Raw genomic sequence first — 17,784 nt, 5'->3', positions numbered from 1 at the left:
GCCCATCTGGCCACCTCTCGGACTGCCCATGTCCTGATAGTGACCTCTGCATAGACTTGGTGTGAGATATATCGTATATCAAAGTCAAGCCAATACGTATCCTTGTCTGCCTCCACCGACTGCACGGTGAAATACTGAAGCGGTATTCGCGTGTGTATACAGGTTTGTATCAGAATTAAGCAGCACCTTGGCCCTTTGGTATGAGTTGTAGGGACAGTATTTCGAGTGTAATATTACAGGGTAGACAGAAACGCTGATGCATTTAAACTTGCTTATTTCCTCCGACAAACGTATCTATTAATAGTGACGAATATTAGGACAGTTTGATACATGTACAGAAATAAAGACGTGTTATGGGAAGTGCATCTTCCATAAATCTTACATACCCAGGGACAAAGAGAGGGCTGTGACACATATAATTCTGACTCATTTGAAATCTATATACTGTAATACGTTAGTCCCTGGGCTAGGGAGGGGCGCAAAAACACGATGTGTTTACCCCAGCATGTTAAGTGGTACCGACTTATCATCCATTATTTCTTGGCATTCAACAATAAAGCTATTGTAAGTTTTTAAGGCAACATTTTGGTCTACCCTAAACAGTTTTCCCTGCCCTTCAATGATGTATAGAAACACGCAAAATATAACTGTCATTGAGGTGATAAATTGTTATGACCTTCAGCCAACGCAAGGAGGGTTAACAGCACAGAGCTATATATGCAGTACTAACTTAAAGTTATGGCCCAGTAACATTCAGATATAACTCCATTCTTATCTTGTTTCTGGCTTTTTTCTAGGTATATTTTTATAGACATATCGCAGCTATTGGGAATTCCATGTAATATATACATATTTTAGTTATTTGTTTAATATAAACGCCATACTGAATCTGTTTCCTCACAGATTAGGTTTATTTGCGGAGGAATCCTGTATGTCTGACTTAAGGCTGAAGCCAATCTAACGGGAGTTGGATTCGAACCTGCGATCTAACTGGTCAACATCAGAAGCTTATGCCTATATGTTCAGCTATGTATAGAGATATCTAAGTACTATCCCAAAAAGGCGGATTTTTGTTCTTTACGGTTTTCGACAGTCTGCAGGGCTCTCGCTGGCTCATTAGACTAAAGTGTTGCTCTCGCCAGAGAGTGAAAAGACCGTGGAGAACGGAGTCCCTCATTTTTTGCTAGTAGATGTACTTGTATATTTCTGCGCATTGCAAATAACTGAACACATTGCGTCATGGCATGCTTAAAGTAACAGTAGAAGACACTAAGGAAGACAGTGGGATATATATTTATTTTGGTTTCTTTTGCTTCACAGTTTGTTCCCAGACCTCCTGAGAAGCACGTGTGAGCAAACTGTCACATGGTCTCCCCATGCCCCACACTACTTGTGAATAAAATCTCGCCCACTTTTACCGCAGTGTTAACATTATCCCAAATCCCAGGGAGAGTCTCCGACGCCGGTCACCTGCAGGCTGGGTGGGCATCTAAGCCTCAGTAGACCTCAAAGTTGGAGAAACCACATTTTCACGAAATATTCTGGCTATACCACAAGGGTAAATTTGCTCCACACCTGTGGAGCGTCCCTAAATTAGTTAGCCTCTTCCCCTGAGAATTGACCTTATGGGTCAATCTGTATATAGCCACCTTAACTTGATTACCTTTATATGTATTTCCATCACGGAGAGCCACAAGAACAGCCAGAACACCCACCTGGGCTTCCGGTTGTCCAGGTTGAAACTGTACGGATACTAGATGCAAGGTAAAGTGTTTGTTTGTAGAAATATATAAGAGATTAAGGATTTGTAAGTTCGAGAAGGTAAACCAAGGAGACATGAAATACCGTTTGGACTTTGTGTGTGTGAACTGATATATAGATAACACATCATTATTTGCATGGAATCGAATGAATTCCAATAATACGAGAAAAGAATCGTTGTTGCTGGTACAGTTAATGATATGCTATCAGTTAAGTCAATGTAGATCAACGTGACGTCAAAAAATGATGCCACATTTTCATTCCAATTAATACGTGTTAAATGAGCACATTTCGATAAAATCAACATGGATCAGAAATCAAGATCTGTGTCAGGATATCATGGACGAAACCGAAATACTTTATAAAGGGAAATTTCGTAAAGGTGTTATAGAAGTTAGTTTTTACTTTCGCCTGCTTTCACCCTCATGCTGTAAAATTGCTTCCATTCAAAATCTGTTTTAACAATGGTATAATGTCACCGGTTGACATTAGAAAAGACTTAATGTCTCAAAACCCATATTAGGTTTTCAGATATCGAGATTATGTCTAATGCACGATTGTCAAGCCATGGTATAATCTATGAATATGTTATGTTATGCTACACTGTTAGTCAAAAGCAGTATATGACGATATAATCTGTGTGAAATAGTCTGTCAAAGCGACGTTATCACGACTGGAATATATCAACAATGCCACAGCGAAGAGTTTGAAGGTTGCGAAGAGAACATAGTTAGCTTTCTTTGGGTATAATGTGGCATTCAACATTATTTTGCACCATCACTGTCGGTTTATGTAGAGTGCTGCATGTCTGACTAGAATGCCATACCGATGACACTAGACATGTACATGTTTAGTGGGGTTGCATGCTGACATGCCAGCCAGTAGGACACCCCAAAGTCATCAATTTAATATATTTCCATGTATGTGGGTTTCTTCAAGAAATTGTTGTTTATGTGGTGTCGCTTTCGTATATGTATATACAAGTGAAAAAAGACCGGATCTTGCCTTTTTTCATAGTTGCTCACATCAGGGGCAATGTGATGTGTCTTTTCTCAAATCATCTCAAACTCTGAGTGGGTCTCAGAATATGTTCATTCCAAAAATATAAATTCTTAATCCTTGATTATGAGATTTGTGATTTAAACAAACATTGTATATTTTTTCACTCGTTCAATCAAAAAGTGAAGAGATCAGTAAATAAAAGAAGCGTAAATTAGCATTAGCTCCGTCATCCAGGGGAAAGGCCATGACGTCTGACTTAGGTCGACAGAAAGACAGAGCGACTTAATATAGAAATGCTAAATTGTGCTGACGGTAAATAATGTTGGTGAAGTACGTTTGAATTACTTAAACTTGTGTAGTCTATCCACCCTCCTGGTCCATGCAGGATAAGATATAGGACGATATTGGAAAAAAAACACACAATTAAAGAGATAAGAAGCGCGATGATACGCGGAAGTTTATTTACGACAGTTGTCACAGGTATTTTCAATTTCAGTTGCTCATGCAAATATATCTCAGTGTAATTATAGTACATAGGAGCCTGCTACATAAATTTATGCCTTTGTGCCAACTCAAGACCTATAAAAACTGTGTACTCTGTTTGATGCGATTGTGTAGTCTTGTCTATATGTTGATACGTATACTCCTGATGATCTGAAAAATGATGAGCATGTAGAATGCCAGAAAAGAAAATTATTGCTCTGCATGTGCATAAATCACATTCCTGTTATATACTTTTTCATATTTTTTTTCCATGTCATATTTCTGACTATGAACTGCATTTGTCTGAAATAAAAATATTATTATACCTATGTAGGGCGTAATATTATATCTGAAACAAAACATAAGACAATTGGGGTAGTTAGAAAATCCATGAAAAACTGTTTATTTATAAAAAAAATCTCTAGTTACAGAGTCATTTATTTTTCAGATATTTCTTACAAATTTATGCAGTCATACCATTAAATTTTATGAGCATTTAAATACTGTGCAAGAATGCTCTCAAGGTGCGGACATCAGACTACCGGTTCTCTTGTTCAGCAATTGAGAATGTAAATTAACTTTTCGTGAATTTTCGTATGCTAAAATATGCTGCTGAATTTATTTGTTCCTATGATAGACATCTAAGAGTTGTAAGAATAATCATCTATCTCCGCCTCCCCCACCGCTTGCCATTTCGCCGAGAGTCCGTTTTCGTTTCTACTCCTTATTCTCAAAATCTCAACCTGTTTCTCGCCACAACAACCACGTGGTGTAAAACATCAACGGAACGAACTGCAATCATGGCAGCAGATCCCGATCAACAGCGTCACAGACCTGGCACATTAAAACAACAGAACAAGGCACATAAACATGGTAGACATAGAAGTAAAGGCAAGCTGGAGAAAGACACTAAAGGTATGTAACTATTTGTACGTGGGAAATGGTTTGAGTTTCTATACTAACAGTGGCCGTGTAGTTGTGTAACTTAGGCATTTTTTCATTTTGTAATGTGTTGTTTTTTGCAGGTAGAGTAAGTGTAAAGGTGTTATCTAAAAAATCAAGACATGTACAGAAAAGAAATGACAGAAGGAATCAGGTATGATAATGAACTTAGAGCAATAAAAACAACTAGTCTTTGTAAAGACTAGAATGATATTTGCTGAGTGGGGTAACTGATCGAGCAACACAGTTGCGAGAGTTACGTAGAGAGGACCAGCCAAAAATGTGTCGGATTGACGGTAAGGAACATTCACTGCTATTCACGTGCATATTAAATCTTCCCGAGCATAAACAGATGTCAACCGCATATTCTTAAAAATTCACTTAAATAACCTGTTCTTAGGTTGGCCTAACTAAATAGTCCATAGCAATAAGTCAGTGGAAATAACACGAAAAAGGACATTTTCAGGCTCTACCCTACTTCGGGAGTCGTCTTGATAATTCACTGCAGTGGTGTAGTCTCAGTCAACTGGTGGGTTAATTACCAAGACCACCCGGTTGATGTGGATTTATTTTATGGAAGATTTAATGCGCTTATGAACAGCAATAAATGTTCCTTACTGTCAGTCAGGCACATTAGTGCTGCTTCTCTCTGTAACTACCAGAATGACAGCCTTGGACATCATTTCACAAGAGAATGGTAGTCGTAAGCTCTATGTTTACCAGTTGGTGCACATAAATAGTTGTGCTTTGTTAAATGATCATGTGTTATAAGTTTTATTTTGGGACCTGAGCTGCATCTTACAACATTTAGTGAAATGGGGTCCAGTTGAGTACACACATTGTTAAAGAGTTGGGTCAAATAGGTCTACAATTAACACAGACACTTTTGACATCTAGTATGAAACCACAAAAACAAAAAATAAACACTGGCCAGGAATTTTCTGAATAATCTTTTAAGAGTTTACAGACAAAGTTGCCAACTTTAATTTACCTACTTAATCTTCTTGTTTTACCTGTGTTCAAGCACTGGTAACCTTCCTCGTTTTTAGTTAGTTTTTTGTCTGGTAAGTCCAATTTGAACAATATGTAGATATATGTCTTGAAAGAATAGTATTAGTATTCATTTGTATAATGTATGATGTTACATTGGGCAGGCACATCAGATAAGGAAGCAGAGGCGTGATGAAGCACTTGCGAAGAAGAGGAGCCGAGGGGGACAGGGAACTCCTCCATATTTAGTGGTTTGTTTTGTCTTCATGATCCATAATTCCTTTGTTTGCTAGATTTTCATTCTTGTATGACAGTGATTTTTATTAATATAAGTACAGAAAAATATACTGTAAATAAATAGATAAATCCATGTGAATAATTATTATTCAAACACCATGCTTTTTGTTTTAGTGTCAAGTTTTGTTGTGCAAAACTACAACTTGAAATTTCTGTCGGTCATGATGTTGTCATGATCTTTTTCAGTTAGAGTAAATTGTAGTGCATGTACACATCTTATTGCCCGTTTCTTTGTTTCAGGCTGTGCTGCCTCTCTGTGATGGTCTAGACACCACATCACTTGTTAATCTCATGAAATCCTGTGATGATAGCTTGACAGTCATTGAAAATGATCAAGGATTGATTCATATCAGGTGAACTGCAGGAGATATATCAGATATAGAATACATTCCAAGAAAAGAGTACCAATACTCACTCTTATTCTTTTGACTGAAAAGGGCTAGATATTATTAAATATCACAATTTGGTTATGGTTCTCTAATCTTTATAACACAAGTGTACTGTAGAAATATGATGTCATCTAAGTGGGTTGTAGAACCCACAGTTCCATGGTTCTATTTTAACTATACCCTGGTTCTATTCTTAGTTGATTCACATCAGATGACTTTAAAATTGAGACTTGTACAATGAATCTCTCTGGTTATTTGATTGCAGTTGTGATGAAATTAAACCAAAACAAAGTTTTATGAAATCATGACTTCCCATTATTTTTAGTATTCCAAGGTTTAAACAGCGCCTGACATTGTGTGTGACTCGTTATGGGGACACTGTTTCTGTGTTGGATGCAGCAAAAGTTGCAGATTCTGTCCTCTGTCTTCTGTCTCCAGAGGAGGGTATGGATGATCAGGGTGATGACACATTAAAATGCCTCCTGTCTCAAGGTTTACCTGCGGTCAACTTTGTTGTGCAGGTAAGGACTGTGATCAACATTTAACTTAACACACAATTTTTAAACCTTCAACCTTTTCAACCACTAAAGCCTTTTTTACAGTGGGATTTATGCACACAATAATTATGAAAAAATGATTGCTTTGTGTCACTAAAGATGCAAGCTTCATTAAGCTGCGTAAATTATTTCTCTGCACCCCATAGTCCTCTCTAAAAGTCTCAAAATATTGGTTGCACACACGGTTGAAAAGGTTGAAGAATTAGTGCTCCTTTTGGGGGACTTTTTTATTGCATTATTAGGGAATATCATGATACATGGCCAAATCTGACTGCTAATGTAGATTTATTTTGCAGGGATTCAAAGAGATACCTGTAAAGAAGCAAGGTGATGTCAGAAAATTTTTACAAAGACAGATAGAATCCAAGTAAGTGATAAATGAGTAATGTGCTATGTTATTAATAGTCTTCCAATACATCACAATATGTGATTATTAGCTCATCAAGAAGATTGCTGACCAGTGAATGCTCATGTTTCATCATATTAAAGGGATAGTACCATTGCCTTGAACTCCACAGTGAATGAGCTCAGTCGGTTAGCGCGCTAGCGCAGCGTAGTGACCCAGAAGCCTCTCACCAATGCGGTCGCTGTGAGTTCAAGACCAGCTCATGCTGGCTTCCTCTACGGCCGTACGTGGGAAGGTCTGCCAGCAACCTGCGGATGGTCGTGGGTTTCCGCCGGGCTCTGCCCGGTTTCCACCCACCATAATGCTGGCCGCCGTCGTATAAGTGAAATATTCTTGAGTACGGCGTAAAACACCAATCAAAAAAAAAAAAAAAAAAAATCACAGTGAATGATAGCCCTTTGAAAGTTAGAATGTTGATGCCACTGTATTTTTACAATACACATGTGTCATATAATTTTAATTAGATGTATGACAAGTACACAGTAAAAATAACTTAAGTTGATGAAAATTTAATTTATTATTTTAATATATGAACATTATGTTTTGACGAAGTCTTACTTCACAATCTCACAATTCAGTCATTTGATGGTATGATGTAGGAAGATGTTATAAACTTATGTCTGTTAATGATTAACCGGCCCAGATGACTCAATTGGTAGAGCATCCCCATCCATGGAGGTAGAGCCAGGGTCAATCCTTGGTCGGGTCACACCTAAGACCTTAAAAGAGGAAGTTGTAGATTCTTCGCTTGGCATTTAGCATTAAGGGGGTAGTGCAGTGGTTGGTTGACCCGCATCGGTATAATGGCTCGAGTGGAGCGGCTGACTTGACTTACACTCTAAGGACTCGGGCATCATCAGACTGAAAAATTGTTGAGTACTACATTAAACCCTAAGCACTCACTTACCTATTAATACATCAGGCCTCACCTAAATTACCTCCTCGGCCAAATGACAACTGATAATGCAGAATAAAATTTTGAGGCATCAAACAATGAGAAGTGGAACTAAACCTATTGAGGCAACAGAGTGGAAAGAAACAGGACATATCAGTCACTGTGAGTCTCATAAGTGCCGCAGAGAGGTCATGAATGAAGTGTTTTTTTTGTTTTTTTTTTCAACTGAAAGCTGAAAAGAATGTAAGAGCCTGAAGCAAACAAACAACTGATCAATTTTACTTCTAGATTTCCAGGTGAAAAATTCCATTCTCTGGATGACAAGCAAGATGCGTTACTTGTACTGAGACAGCTAACGAATCAGAAGTTAAGACAAATCCTTTACAGGGAAAGAAGACCTCACATGATAACTGAGGAAATTCAGTTTGAACTGGACAATGCAGAGGTACTTATGATGTGTAGTGAAAACTGTAAAAATATGTCTTGATGGTTGTGTTTGTTATTTACATATTTCTTCCTTTTGTGGATATTTAAATATTTGTTTTGAGCATAAAAAGTTTGGCCTGTGATTACCCATAAGTTGTAGACATCAGAACATTTTTAAATGTTGAAGTCAAAGATCCCTAAGATGAGGCCAGCTTTCTGATGTTTCTGAAAGATTTACGGATAAATACAAAGTTACACATGGTAATCATCTTTGATGCTTGTAACAAAATACCTTTAGATTTTACTTATTGCAAAAGTACATTTCATTCCAGTATGGCAATTGCAGTAAACAGTATATATTTATACTGCCTGGGAATTTAATTTGACTGCATACAGATGCATGTATTTTAATACTGGAGTGGATTGTATTCATAATAATAAAGTACTAAGACATGACTATTCTGAATCTGACTGAGATGCATACATGTACATGATTTGTCTGTTTGTGTGACGCCATTAGTGTGAAACGGGGACGTTAAAGGTGTGTGGTTACCTCCGTGGACGGAGTCTGTCTGTGAATGGTCTTGTACACTTACCAGGGTGGGGTGACTTCCAGATGTCCCAGATTGATGCCCCCAAAGACCCATACCCTCTTGTGCTTGGACAGGACAAACAGCGAAGGAAAAATAGTGAAGTAAGTTTTAGAAGAGTGTCAGTCAACCTGCAATATTGATACTATGGAACACAAACCACCCTTATACTTGTAAGGGATTTAAGTGCCAGTAAGTTGTTTTCTGCCAGTGGGATACAGCTGTATTACATAAATGTACTATTGTGATTTGCTGTTCAGTTGAGTGTTTTAAGGCAGACTCTGCTCTTGTCATATTAAGTAAAGGTATGTGAAGAAACACCATTGAAGTATTTTTCCACTTGCATTTGGCTTAAGTGATAGACAGCATCAGCATTTATGCAGAACAGCCATTAATGAGCATTTCAATTTTCAGGGTGATAACACTTCATCTGTTGAGATGGAGGAAGAAGATGAGAAGGTTCTGGCAAGGGCAGATCCCAACAGGCAGGAATCTCTTCAGAGTGAGGTTGTACCTGATCCCATGGAGGGTGAACAAACATGGCCTACCCCAGAGGAAATGGCAGATGCAGAAGGTAAGGCCTTCTGCCCAAGTCAGGGTTCGTGATTGAAATGTTCGCCTGAAAGTATGTACCACTTTTAGGTATTAAATTAAATTACTCAACAATATTTCACTTACATGACGGCAACAAGCATTATGATGGGAGGATACCATCAGAGCCTGAGGGAACCCCATGGCAATGGCAACATAATGCCTACAGTATTGGTTGCCATGGCAGTTATATACATGCTAATGTTAAGAAGTCTTCATTTACAGTAAGCTCAATTGTCGTACCAGAATACCCTCTAGGGAATCACCTCCTCCTCGACTTTCATAGCATTGTAAGTGTGCCCTAAGTATTTGAGGAGTTCTGAGTTCTGTTTCACACACGAAAACAAAAAATGCTTTCTAAGTTTATTTTTTTCCTTCCTTTTTCATATTTTCTCTTTTCTTTTTACATCTGGTGCTCATGAAAACTTGGGTTTGATTCTCAATATTTCCCCAGTTGCTGCGGAGAGTAAAGCCAAAGTTGTGAAGAAAGTCCCCAAAGGAACCTCAGATTACCAAGCGTCATGGATCATAAATAGTGACGAGGAGGAGGAACAGGTGAGCACCCGTGGATCAAAGGTTTTGTATTCACATCCAACTAGCTTGTTGAAAGCTTTGTTGCAGAAAGTTGGTCAGATTGTTGACAATTGCTTAGGCTTCTTACCAAATCAGACACCCATTGGTGAAAGAATCTCTGTTATGATGTGAGGTATAAATGAAAGACAGAAATATTCTTGAGTACAGGGTAAAACACCAATCAAATAAATAAAAAACATAAATAAATAGTAAACAGAAGGAATCAAACAAATTTAACTGTAACATAGTCACTACTTTTGTCAGGAAAATCTTTAAAAGGCCCACTTCCTGGTCAAATAATGTACAGCAGCTGATGTAGTAGAGAATAAAAGGAATGACGTGTACGTACACTAAATATGATACATTTGAGCTGAAATTCAGTCCATACTTGCATGATGATACATCTAAGGTACAGTAGTTTGGGTTTAGCGTGGTCTGAACACAATTTGTATAACCTGATTTGCTACTGGTTATCAACAGGAATGTGATGGTATGCTCTGTGTTAAGAGTTTACATGAACTGGTGAATTGTTTGCAGTCTGAGGATGACAGTGAGGAAGAGGAAGATGTTGCCATGGAAGCCGAGGAGGAGGACGCCTCTGAGGATGGGTCAGATGTGGAGACTGAAGAACAAGAGGACTATGATACAGTATGTGATGCACTTAAATATCCAGGGGTTGGTTAGAATCTCTGCGTTGTAACCGGCTATATCCTCTCCTGATATGTACATAGGTATATACAAAAGCTTAAAATGTACAAATGATTTGCTGTTCTTTGATGACCTATTTCAGAACTGTATTAATGTAGAAAAGTTGTAAGTTTGGTGATCACATGTAGATAAACATGTGCCTAATAGTAAGAAAAGGTCCATCATACAAGAGTATAGAAAGAGAGCACTGTCCTTGGAAATGTGTAAACCAGTAAGAATTTAGTAATTTGTCATTTTTCAGATAAAATGTTGCTGAAATATGGCCATAAGCTAAATAAATGTACTGTAATTAAACTATTTTGACCAGTGGTACTGAGAAATGAATGTTAAATGTCAGGTATTAAAATGCTTCATGGAGAAGGCTACAAGCATATTTTACCTGACAGGTGAGCCTTACTGATGACACATCCAGGTATGACGCTGGCATGGACCTGGATGAGGACAGGAGAACGTGAGTGACTATGTTTGCCTTTTTATCTTCACATTGTTCATTATAGTCAGAGTGAGTGAGTGCTTGTCGTTTAACGTCCTGCTTAACTATTTTTAGTCATATAACGATGTAGGATTCCTTAGAGTGTATGTAATGTGCCTCCTTGTTGCACCGCTCTTTTATCTAGTGCTGCTTCAATGAGACGCCTTACTGAAGGCAAGTTGTGTCTCCTTGCTTGGCATTCAAGGGCATTTGCAAGGAGATAGCTCAAGTACTGGTCAACCATGCATCTGTACTTAATGTGTTAGTTTTATGCATTTATGTTTTGTATAAATTTCCTGTGTAAAACAATCCTGTAGGTGGATCACTTAATTTTTTTAGCTTGGAGAAGATTAAGGAAGAGAAAGCTCACGTGACCTTCCCTGATGAGATTGATACCCCAATGGAGACTACAGCCCGGGCACGATTTGCAAGGTAAGGGTGTCAAATAATGGATTCCACAGGTTAAAAGTTTTATCTTTTGGTTTTTGCTCAGTAAAATTCCATCTAAAAAAATGTTGTTGTTTGTATTTCTTTAATGATATTGCTCTCAACCAAATCAAGAAGCCTTTGTTTGGAAAATGGCGAGATTTTAGTTTGGTGAACCCTTGCTGGCTTTGAAATGTTCCAGTTAAGCCTTGTGCTGAACTCAATTGATCAGTCGCTGACTAGACAGGTCTCAAGGTCAAATCTGGTTCTCAGTGGTTTTACTGCAGGTCTAAAACAGTACTGCATTAAAAACCAATCACATGTATAAAACCTGCATGCATGTTGGTTATTGTTGATTGTTTACAGGTATCGTGGGTTGAAAAGCTTTAGAACATCCCCATGGGATCCCAAAGAGAACTTACCACATGACTATGCCAGGATATTCCAGTTTGCAGATTTCAAAAGAACTAAGAAGAGGGTCTTGGCAGAGGAGGGTGATGGAGCCATGGTAGTATTCAGTTTATATGAGTTCTGCATTTCTGAATCAAAATACTTTTGTATTCAGTTTACCACATAAGGACAAAGCTTTACATTTGTGAATCAAAGTATGACAACTAGTGACACCTGGCACTTCAGAAACATTAGGGTAACATGATCGGTGTCCAAAACTACGTGGCTACTAGTCATGGTTTATTGCTTTCTAACTTCATAAAATGAGAGCAGTCTGTGTAAGTATGAAATGCTGCTGATTATAGTGTTCGGTGTACTAGTAAACAATGCACAAACAAAGAGAGACATAAGGTGTTGAATTCCATTACTATAAAATTGAATATTTATAGGTTATTGAATGAATACAGGCTGTGGAGGCATTCTGTTGTTGCGTGGCACCATAGCAGAAGCGAGCTTACAAGCTATTTATTATACACCAAACATTAGTTATTTCATCAGGTATCAAAATTGAGTTGCTGAAAATTTAGTCCTCACAATGCTTATGTCAGCGTGCAATATAAACGTTGCCAATGCCGATGTGCAATATGAACGTTGCTAATACTGACGTCCAGTATGAAAAATATGCGGCACGATTGTCACAATGTTAAAAGATAGACAAATGTGTGGTAATAGCATGTATTTTCCTATTTTTCTCACAGCCTGGCTGGTTCATTACTGTACATATTGTGGATGTGCCAAAAGCATTTATGGGTGAGCAGTTATCATAAATATGCTATATTCATTTCTGCATGTGTTTATTGACTGGAAACATAACGGGTTTGAATGTGTTGTTGACATTTAGTTTGTGATGTCTTTGACGCTAATTACTATCTTGCTGAACTGTTGGCACTTGACCAGTGTGGTCAGTTGATTGAATCACGTTTTCTAAACTCATAAACAGACTGTAGAAGAAGGTTATGGTTTGTCATCACTGCGATTATTCCAGAATGTTACCAACCTGGGATACCAGTCGTGTTGTTTGGTCTGCTGCCTCATGAACAGAAAATCTCTGTGGTGAATTTTGTGATAAGACGAATACCTGGTGAATCACCCACCATCAAGTCCAAGGAGAGGTTGACGTTTCATGTCGGGTACCGGCGGTTTACAGCTTGTCCTATCTTCTCACAGCACACAAATGGCACAAAGCACAAGGTAAGGATGTACAGGTTATTCATCGGCTTGGTTGGAGTTAAAAAAACACATTGTATAAAGGTTCACTGGTTTGCATGTTTACTGTGCTTTACCATACTTTTCATTAAGATTGTATTCATTTTGAATCTTGGAAAAAAGCCTTGAATTGAATTTAAATCTCAACTGAAGTCAAAATCAGATCAGTTCACCAATGGTAGTGATAAGATTCCAGTTACAGCCATTGAACATTACATCATTTTTAGCACAGGGCAGCATGTTTATACAAGTTTATGAAATTCTTCACAACTAAAGTTAATTCTGGAGTTGTATAACATTAGTTACATACATTTCTGCTTCCGGGATGAAGATTTTGAGGGTACTGGTACATTGGGTTTCTCATTTGTTGATATTCGCACATTACTTTATGATGACAAGTTGTATGCTTAAAAGAGTTCAGGTCCAAGAGAATGTATGCAGAAATTTCAGAATACCAGGTAGCTGTGATGTTTTTTGCTAGAATGACAAAACAACAAGTATTATGGCATCATATGTGTTTGTATGTGAGTGAGATTTGACAGTATCTCTTCTGACATCACACCAGGCAAAAGTGATCTTCTGACATCACACCTGGCAAAAGTGATCTTCTGACATCACACCAGACAAAAGTGATCTTCTGACATCACACCAGGCAAAAGTGATCTTCTGACATCACACCAGGCAAAAGTAGGAACATATGATCTTCAGAGACTTATATTTACAATAGCAGATTTAATACACTGCAATCTTTTAATGATTTGGGGAAAAAATGAATATCTTGACTGCTGAAGTTAACCTTTCTTTCAGGATGTAAAAGTCTTGACACTGGTGTATCTTTTTAATAGTTGTGTGCAGCTAAAATTATGTTCTAATGTTTCAGTTTGAGAGATTCTTGCCCCATGAAGGCACCTCTGTGGCGACTATCTATGCTCCAATCATGTTTGCTCCAGCCCCAGTCTTGGTCTTCAAGGAAAACCATTTCAGTAAGAGAAAAGTTTTTAATTCAAAGAAAGAATAAATTATAAGGGAAACAATAGATGTTAGATTATATTGTTAAAGCATTAAACTGGTTTTTCAGGCAATGTAGGTTATTCCTGATGAATTGTAACTTCAAAGTTGGGCAGTTGGCTTACAGGGTTATAATGTATTACTTAAATTTTATAGCATACTGTAACTTGTAATTCCCCTCAGCTGGTATTGACGTAGAGGTCAGCATCAGTCTATCCACCCAGCCGTTTGTCTGTCTGTCTGCCCATTTGTTAATGTTCTGTTTCCTGAACAGTGTATCCCACCAAACTTACACACATTTCACTTTGTCATGAAGAATGAAGAATGCTATTGATTTTGTGCGACCATAACCTATTTTTTCAAGTCATTAGGGTCATTAAAATTGAATTTTAGTAAAGACTTGTTAACACAATATCTCTTGGAGTTGGTAACCAAAGTTAAAACATATAAACATATAAACCTAGGTACATGTATATAGGTGAACCCTATTTAATTCCAGTGTGCCCTGACAACATGTTAGACTGGCAGTCTATCTCTCTGTCCATCTGGTTAACACTGTATCTCTTGACCAGCTGAACTTCAGACTTACATTCACATTTAAGACTTACAAGACATTTTTTACTATTGAACACATTTCCTTGTGACCACTGTATCTCTTGAACAGTTGAGATACCACACATACACTTATAGTCAGTGATTTTAAGAAACCTTAAGTCCTCTTTTTCAGGGTCATTGGGTCGATATTGTTTTTGCAAGGCTTGTAAACCTGAATTGTCTTGAATTTGTCACCAATTTTTACTAAACTAACATAACTTGTGCATATAGGCATGTTAATGAACCCTACACATACCTACACATACTTGCATTATAACTTATGCCTTGTATTATTTGCTACAAGGCCTAGGGGTTTGTGTCAAGCTGGATCTTAGATTTAGAGTCTTCATGTTGTCATAATAGTCAAGTGAATAGGAAATGTAGAATGGTGTTGGCAAAACAGAAGCTATACTGTTTCATGCAGGGTTTCTTAATTTGGTAGGTATATGTAAATTTGTGGTGTTGTCTTGAAGCAGCATTCGAATTTAGGAAATGTTAAGTTAAAATTTTTGGATTCCTTGGTAACACAGTAAAACTTACAGTGAACTGGTCCTTTAATCTCACCGTGCAGTATTTGAATTGCTGCAATTCAAACTTTTCAACCACCTCTGCAACCAATGTTTTGAACCATTGTGAAAGACTTGTGGGGTATAGGGAAATAATTTGCACAGGTTTATGAAGTTGGCATCTTTAAACAAAGAAGACACAAACAAATCATTTTTAGCATCAGTTAAATAATAATTATATGCATACATCCCACTGAAAAAATGTTTTAGTGATGGAAAAGGTTGAAGATTCACAGTATGCCAGCAGGTTTAATTTATATGGTGTGTGTAATAGACCAATAGTCCAATCATTCATGACATCTTGTAATAAACATGCCGATACTTGCGGATCGGATTAATAAAAAAATAAAAACGGTGTCAAACTCGCCTTTTGCATATTGTAGAATATTAATGCTGTCACCTACCAAGGTGTTCCCATTTGATAAAAGCTGTGATGCACAGAGATTTATACATGGCCTTAGTAAATACAGCCATATGCCATTAAATTAAAGCAATCCTTAAAGTGTTTTTTGTGTATCACATTCAAACATTGTAGCATGCCTTTTTCTCTTTGCAGACGTCCCAGAACTGATTGCATCAGGCTCCATACTGTCCATTAATCCTGATAGGATTGTTGCCAAGAGAATAGTTCTGAGTGGTCATCCCTTCAAGATTCATAAGCGCTCTGCCATCGTCCGCTACATGTTCTTTAATAGAGGTTTGTTTCTGCCTTCCTTGTCTAATGCATTGGTAATCACGTCTGGTCCATTTGATTAGCTCTGGATAAATGTGTGTATGTATGTACATGTATGCTTCTGTCATATCATCACTCTGCAGATCATCAGTGGTTGATGAATGCTTTACTGGCCATATTATCTAATGGGTACTCCTCGTAGCTTAAAAGCATCTGACCAATGAGGCTGACTGTTCAAATTCAGCATCAGGTGGTTTTACTGTTGCTTGTCACCTTGAGATGGTTGTTATTTTTGTTGCTGCACTTTAAATAGTGTGCTTCTTTCACACTTCAGTGCATACATGTAAATGTCTGTATTGTAATTGTCATGATAATTGTCATGATCATTTAACATTGAGTTTTGTTGTTGATTTCAGAGGATGTTCTGTGGTTCAAACCAGTTGAGTTAAGGACAAAATGGGGTCGCAGAGGTCACATAAAGGATCCTCTTGGTGAGACTTGTTTGTACCTCTCTGAAAAGTTTGGCTGAAGGCTATTAGTATTGTCAACTTGACATTTCATTGTGAAATTTAATGAACTTTTTTTTTTTTTATCTCTGCTTCAATGCATAAAAATAGCTTTCTCAGACAAATGTCTGAGTAATGTATCATATACCCTATTTGGCACACCTGATCTGCTCATTTTAGCCTGTATATGTATGTGTTTCTAGCAGGAATATTGAGTTTCTTTTTTCTCACATGGTTAGACCATCTAATGAACAACATACTCATATCTTCACTTTTCCTAGAGGCTGGTAAAGAAATGTAATATTCTACTTGCAACACTGCTAATATCTGTCCCACACTTTAGAAGAATTAAGGTACATAATTTACACAATTATTTAAGCCTAGAATTTATAAAACTAGAGTAGACATTACATTACTATGAAAACTGATATCCTGAGCCCTGTTCTGAAGTACATGGTTAAGTTTGTCCCATTTCTGTTGGCAGGTACACATGGTCACATGAGGTGCTCCTTTGATGGAAAATTGAAATCACAAGACACAGTTCTGCTTACACTCTACAAGAGAATGTATCCAAAATGGACTTACAATTCCCACGTTCCACATCCACCGATCAGAGCAGAGGATAGGGACACAATGGAAACAGAGGAGGGACAAGCCTATCAGATGTTCACAGACTAAGAACGATATGAAATCTTATGATAATGTTATGAGAAGCACAATCCACACATTAACATCAGTGTTTAATGGCAAACATGTGAATTATGGTAATTTATATCAACCAGCCTTATAGTGACACTATCCTACAGGATTCTACTATTGACACTATATACAGGATCTGTGCAAAGATGAGCATCTCAAATAAAGCTGGCCCATATACATGCTTATCTTTTGTCTTTTCTGAGTGATGATGAATCTCCATGCAAATTGGCTGTTTTTGGCTGTTTTAGTAAAGTACTTGAAATCATTTTATATAAATGAATACTTGATTTTAATAGCCTTGGCATGTTGCCTTGATTAGAAATTTTGTTTCTTTCTAAATGGTATTGTGTATTTCATCTTGTGGAAATTTTTTGTGGTGGATATGCATATATATTGTTTAATGTCACTCAATTTTTCACTGAAAAAACATTTGCTCATCACTAGGAAGCCACTGTCAAAATCTACTGCCAAACTAGTGGGAAACCAATGTTAACTTCTTGCTACCGTTGGGAAACCACTACCAAACTCTTGCTCACACATGGGGAAACCACTGGCAAACTTTTGGTCACCTATG

General features: G+C 37.5%; 1 protein-coding gene across 1 annotated transcript; it reads left to right on the top strand.

The window, feature by feature from the left end:
* The first annotated feature begins 4,029 nt into the window (after positions 1-4,029).
* On the top strand, positions 4,030-17,386 carry LOC135471170 (pre-rRNA-processing protein TSR1 homolog). Its single transcript, XM_064750264.1, has 20 exons — positions 4,030-4,161; positions 4,272-4,342; positions 5,343-5,429; positions 5,716-5,828; positions 6,190-6,385; positions 6,718-6,788; positions 8,011-8,167; positions 8,669-8,842; positions 9,153-9,312; positions 9,784-9,884; positions 10,440-10,550; positions 10,997-11,061; positions 11,422-11,514; positions 11,875-12,016; positions 12,657-12,708; positions 12,944-13,149; positions 14,045-14,147; positions 15,889-16,029; positions 16,422-16,496; positions 16,996-17,386. The coding sequence occupies exons 1-20, from the start codon at positions 4,047-4,049 to the stop codon at positions 17,187-17,189; spliced, it is 2,427 nt and encodes an 808-aa protein (XP_064606334.1). The 5' UTR covers positions 4,030-4,046; the 3' UTR covers positions 17,190-17,386.
* Positions 17,387-17,784: the final 398 nt, after the last annotated feature.

Source organism: Liolophura sinensis, chromosome 7 (assembly GCF_032854445.1).
Source record: "Liolophura sinensis isolate JHLJ2023 chromosome 7, CUHK_Ljap_v2, whole genome shotgun sequence".
Classification (NCBI taxonomy): Eukaryota; Metazoa; Mollusca; class Polyplacophora; order Chitonida; family Chitonidae; genus Liolophura; species Liolophura sinensis.
This window is presented reverse-complemented; position numbering and strand designations above follow the sequence as displayed.

Coding starts and splice junctions, on each gene's coding strand:
- LOC135471170 (XM_064750264.1), top strand. CDS start 4,047: ATGGCAGCAGATCCCGATCAACAGCGTCACAGACCTGGCACATTAAAA. Junction 6,789..8,010: donor CAAAGACAGATAGAATCCAA/GTAAGTGATAAA, acceptor TTTTACTTCTAG/ATTTCCAGGTGAAAAATTCC. Junction 9,313..9,783: donor GGAAATGGCAGATGCAGAAG/GTAAGGCCTTCT, acceptor ATATTTCCCCAG/TTGCTGCGGAGAGTAAAGCC.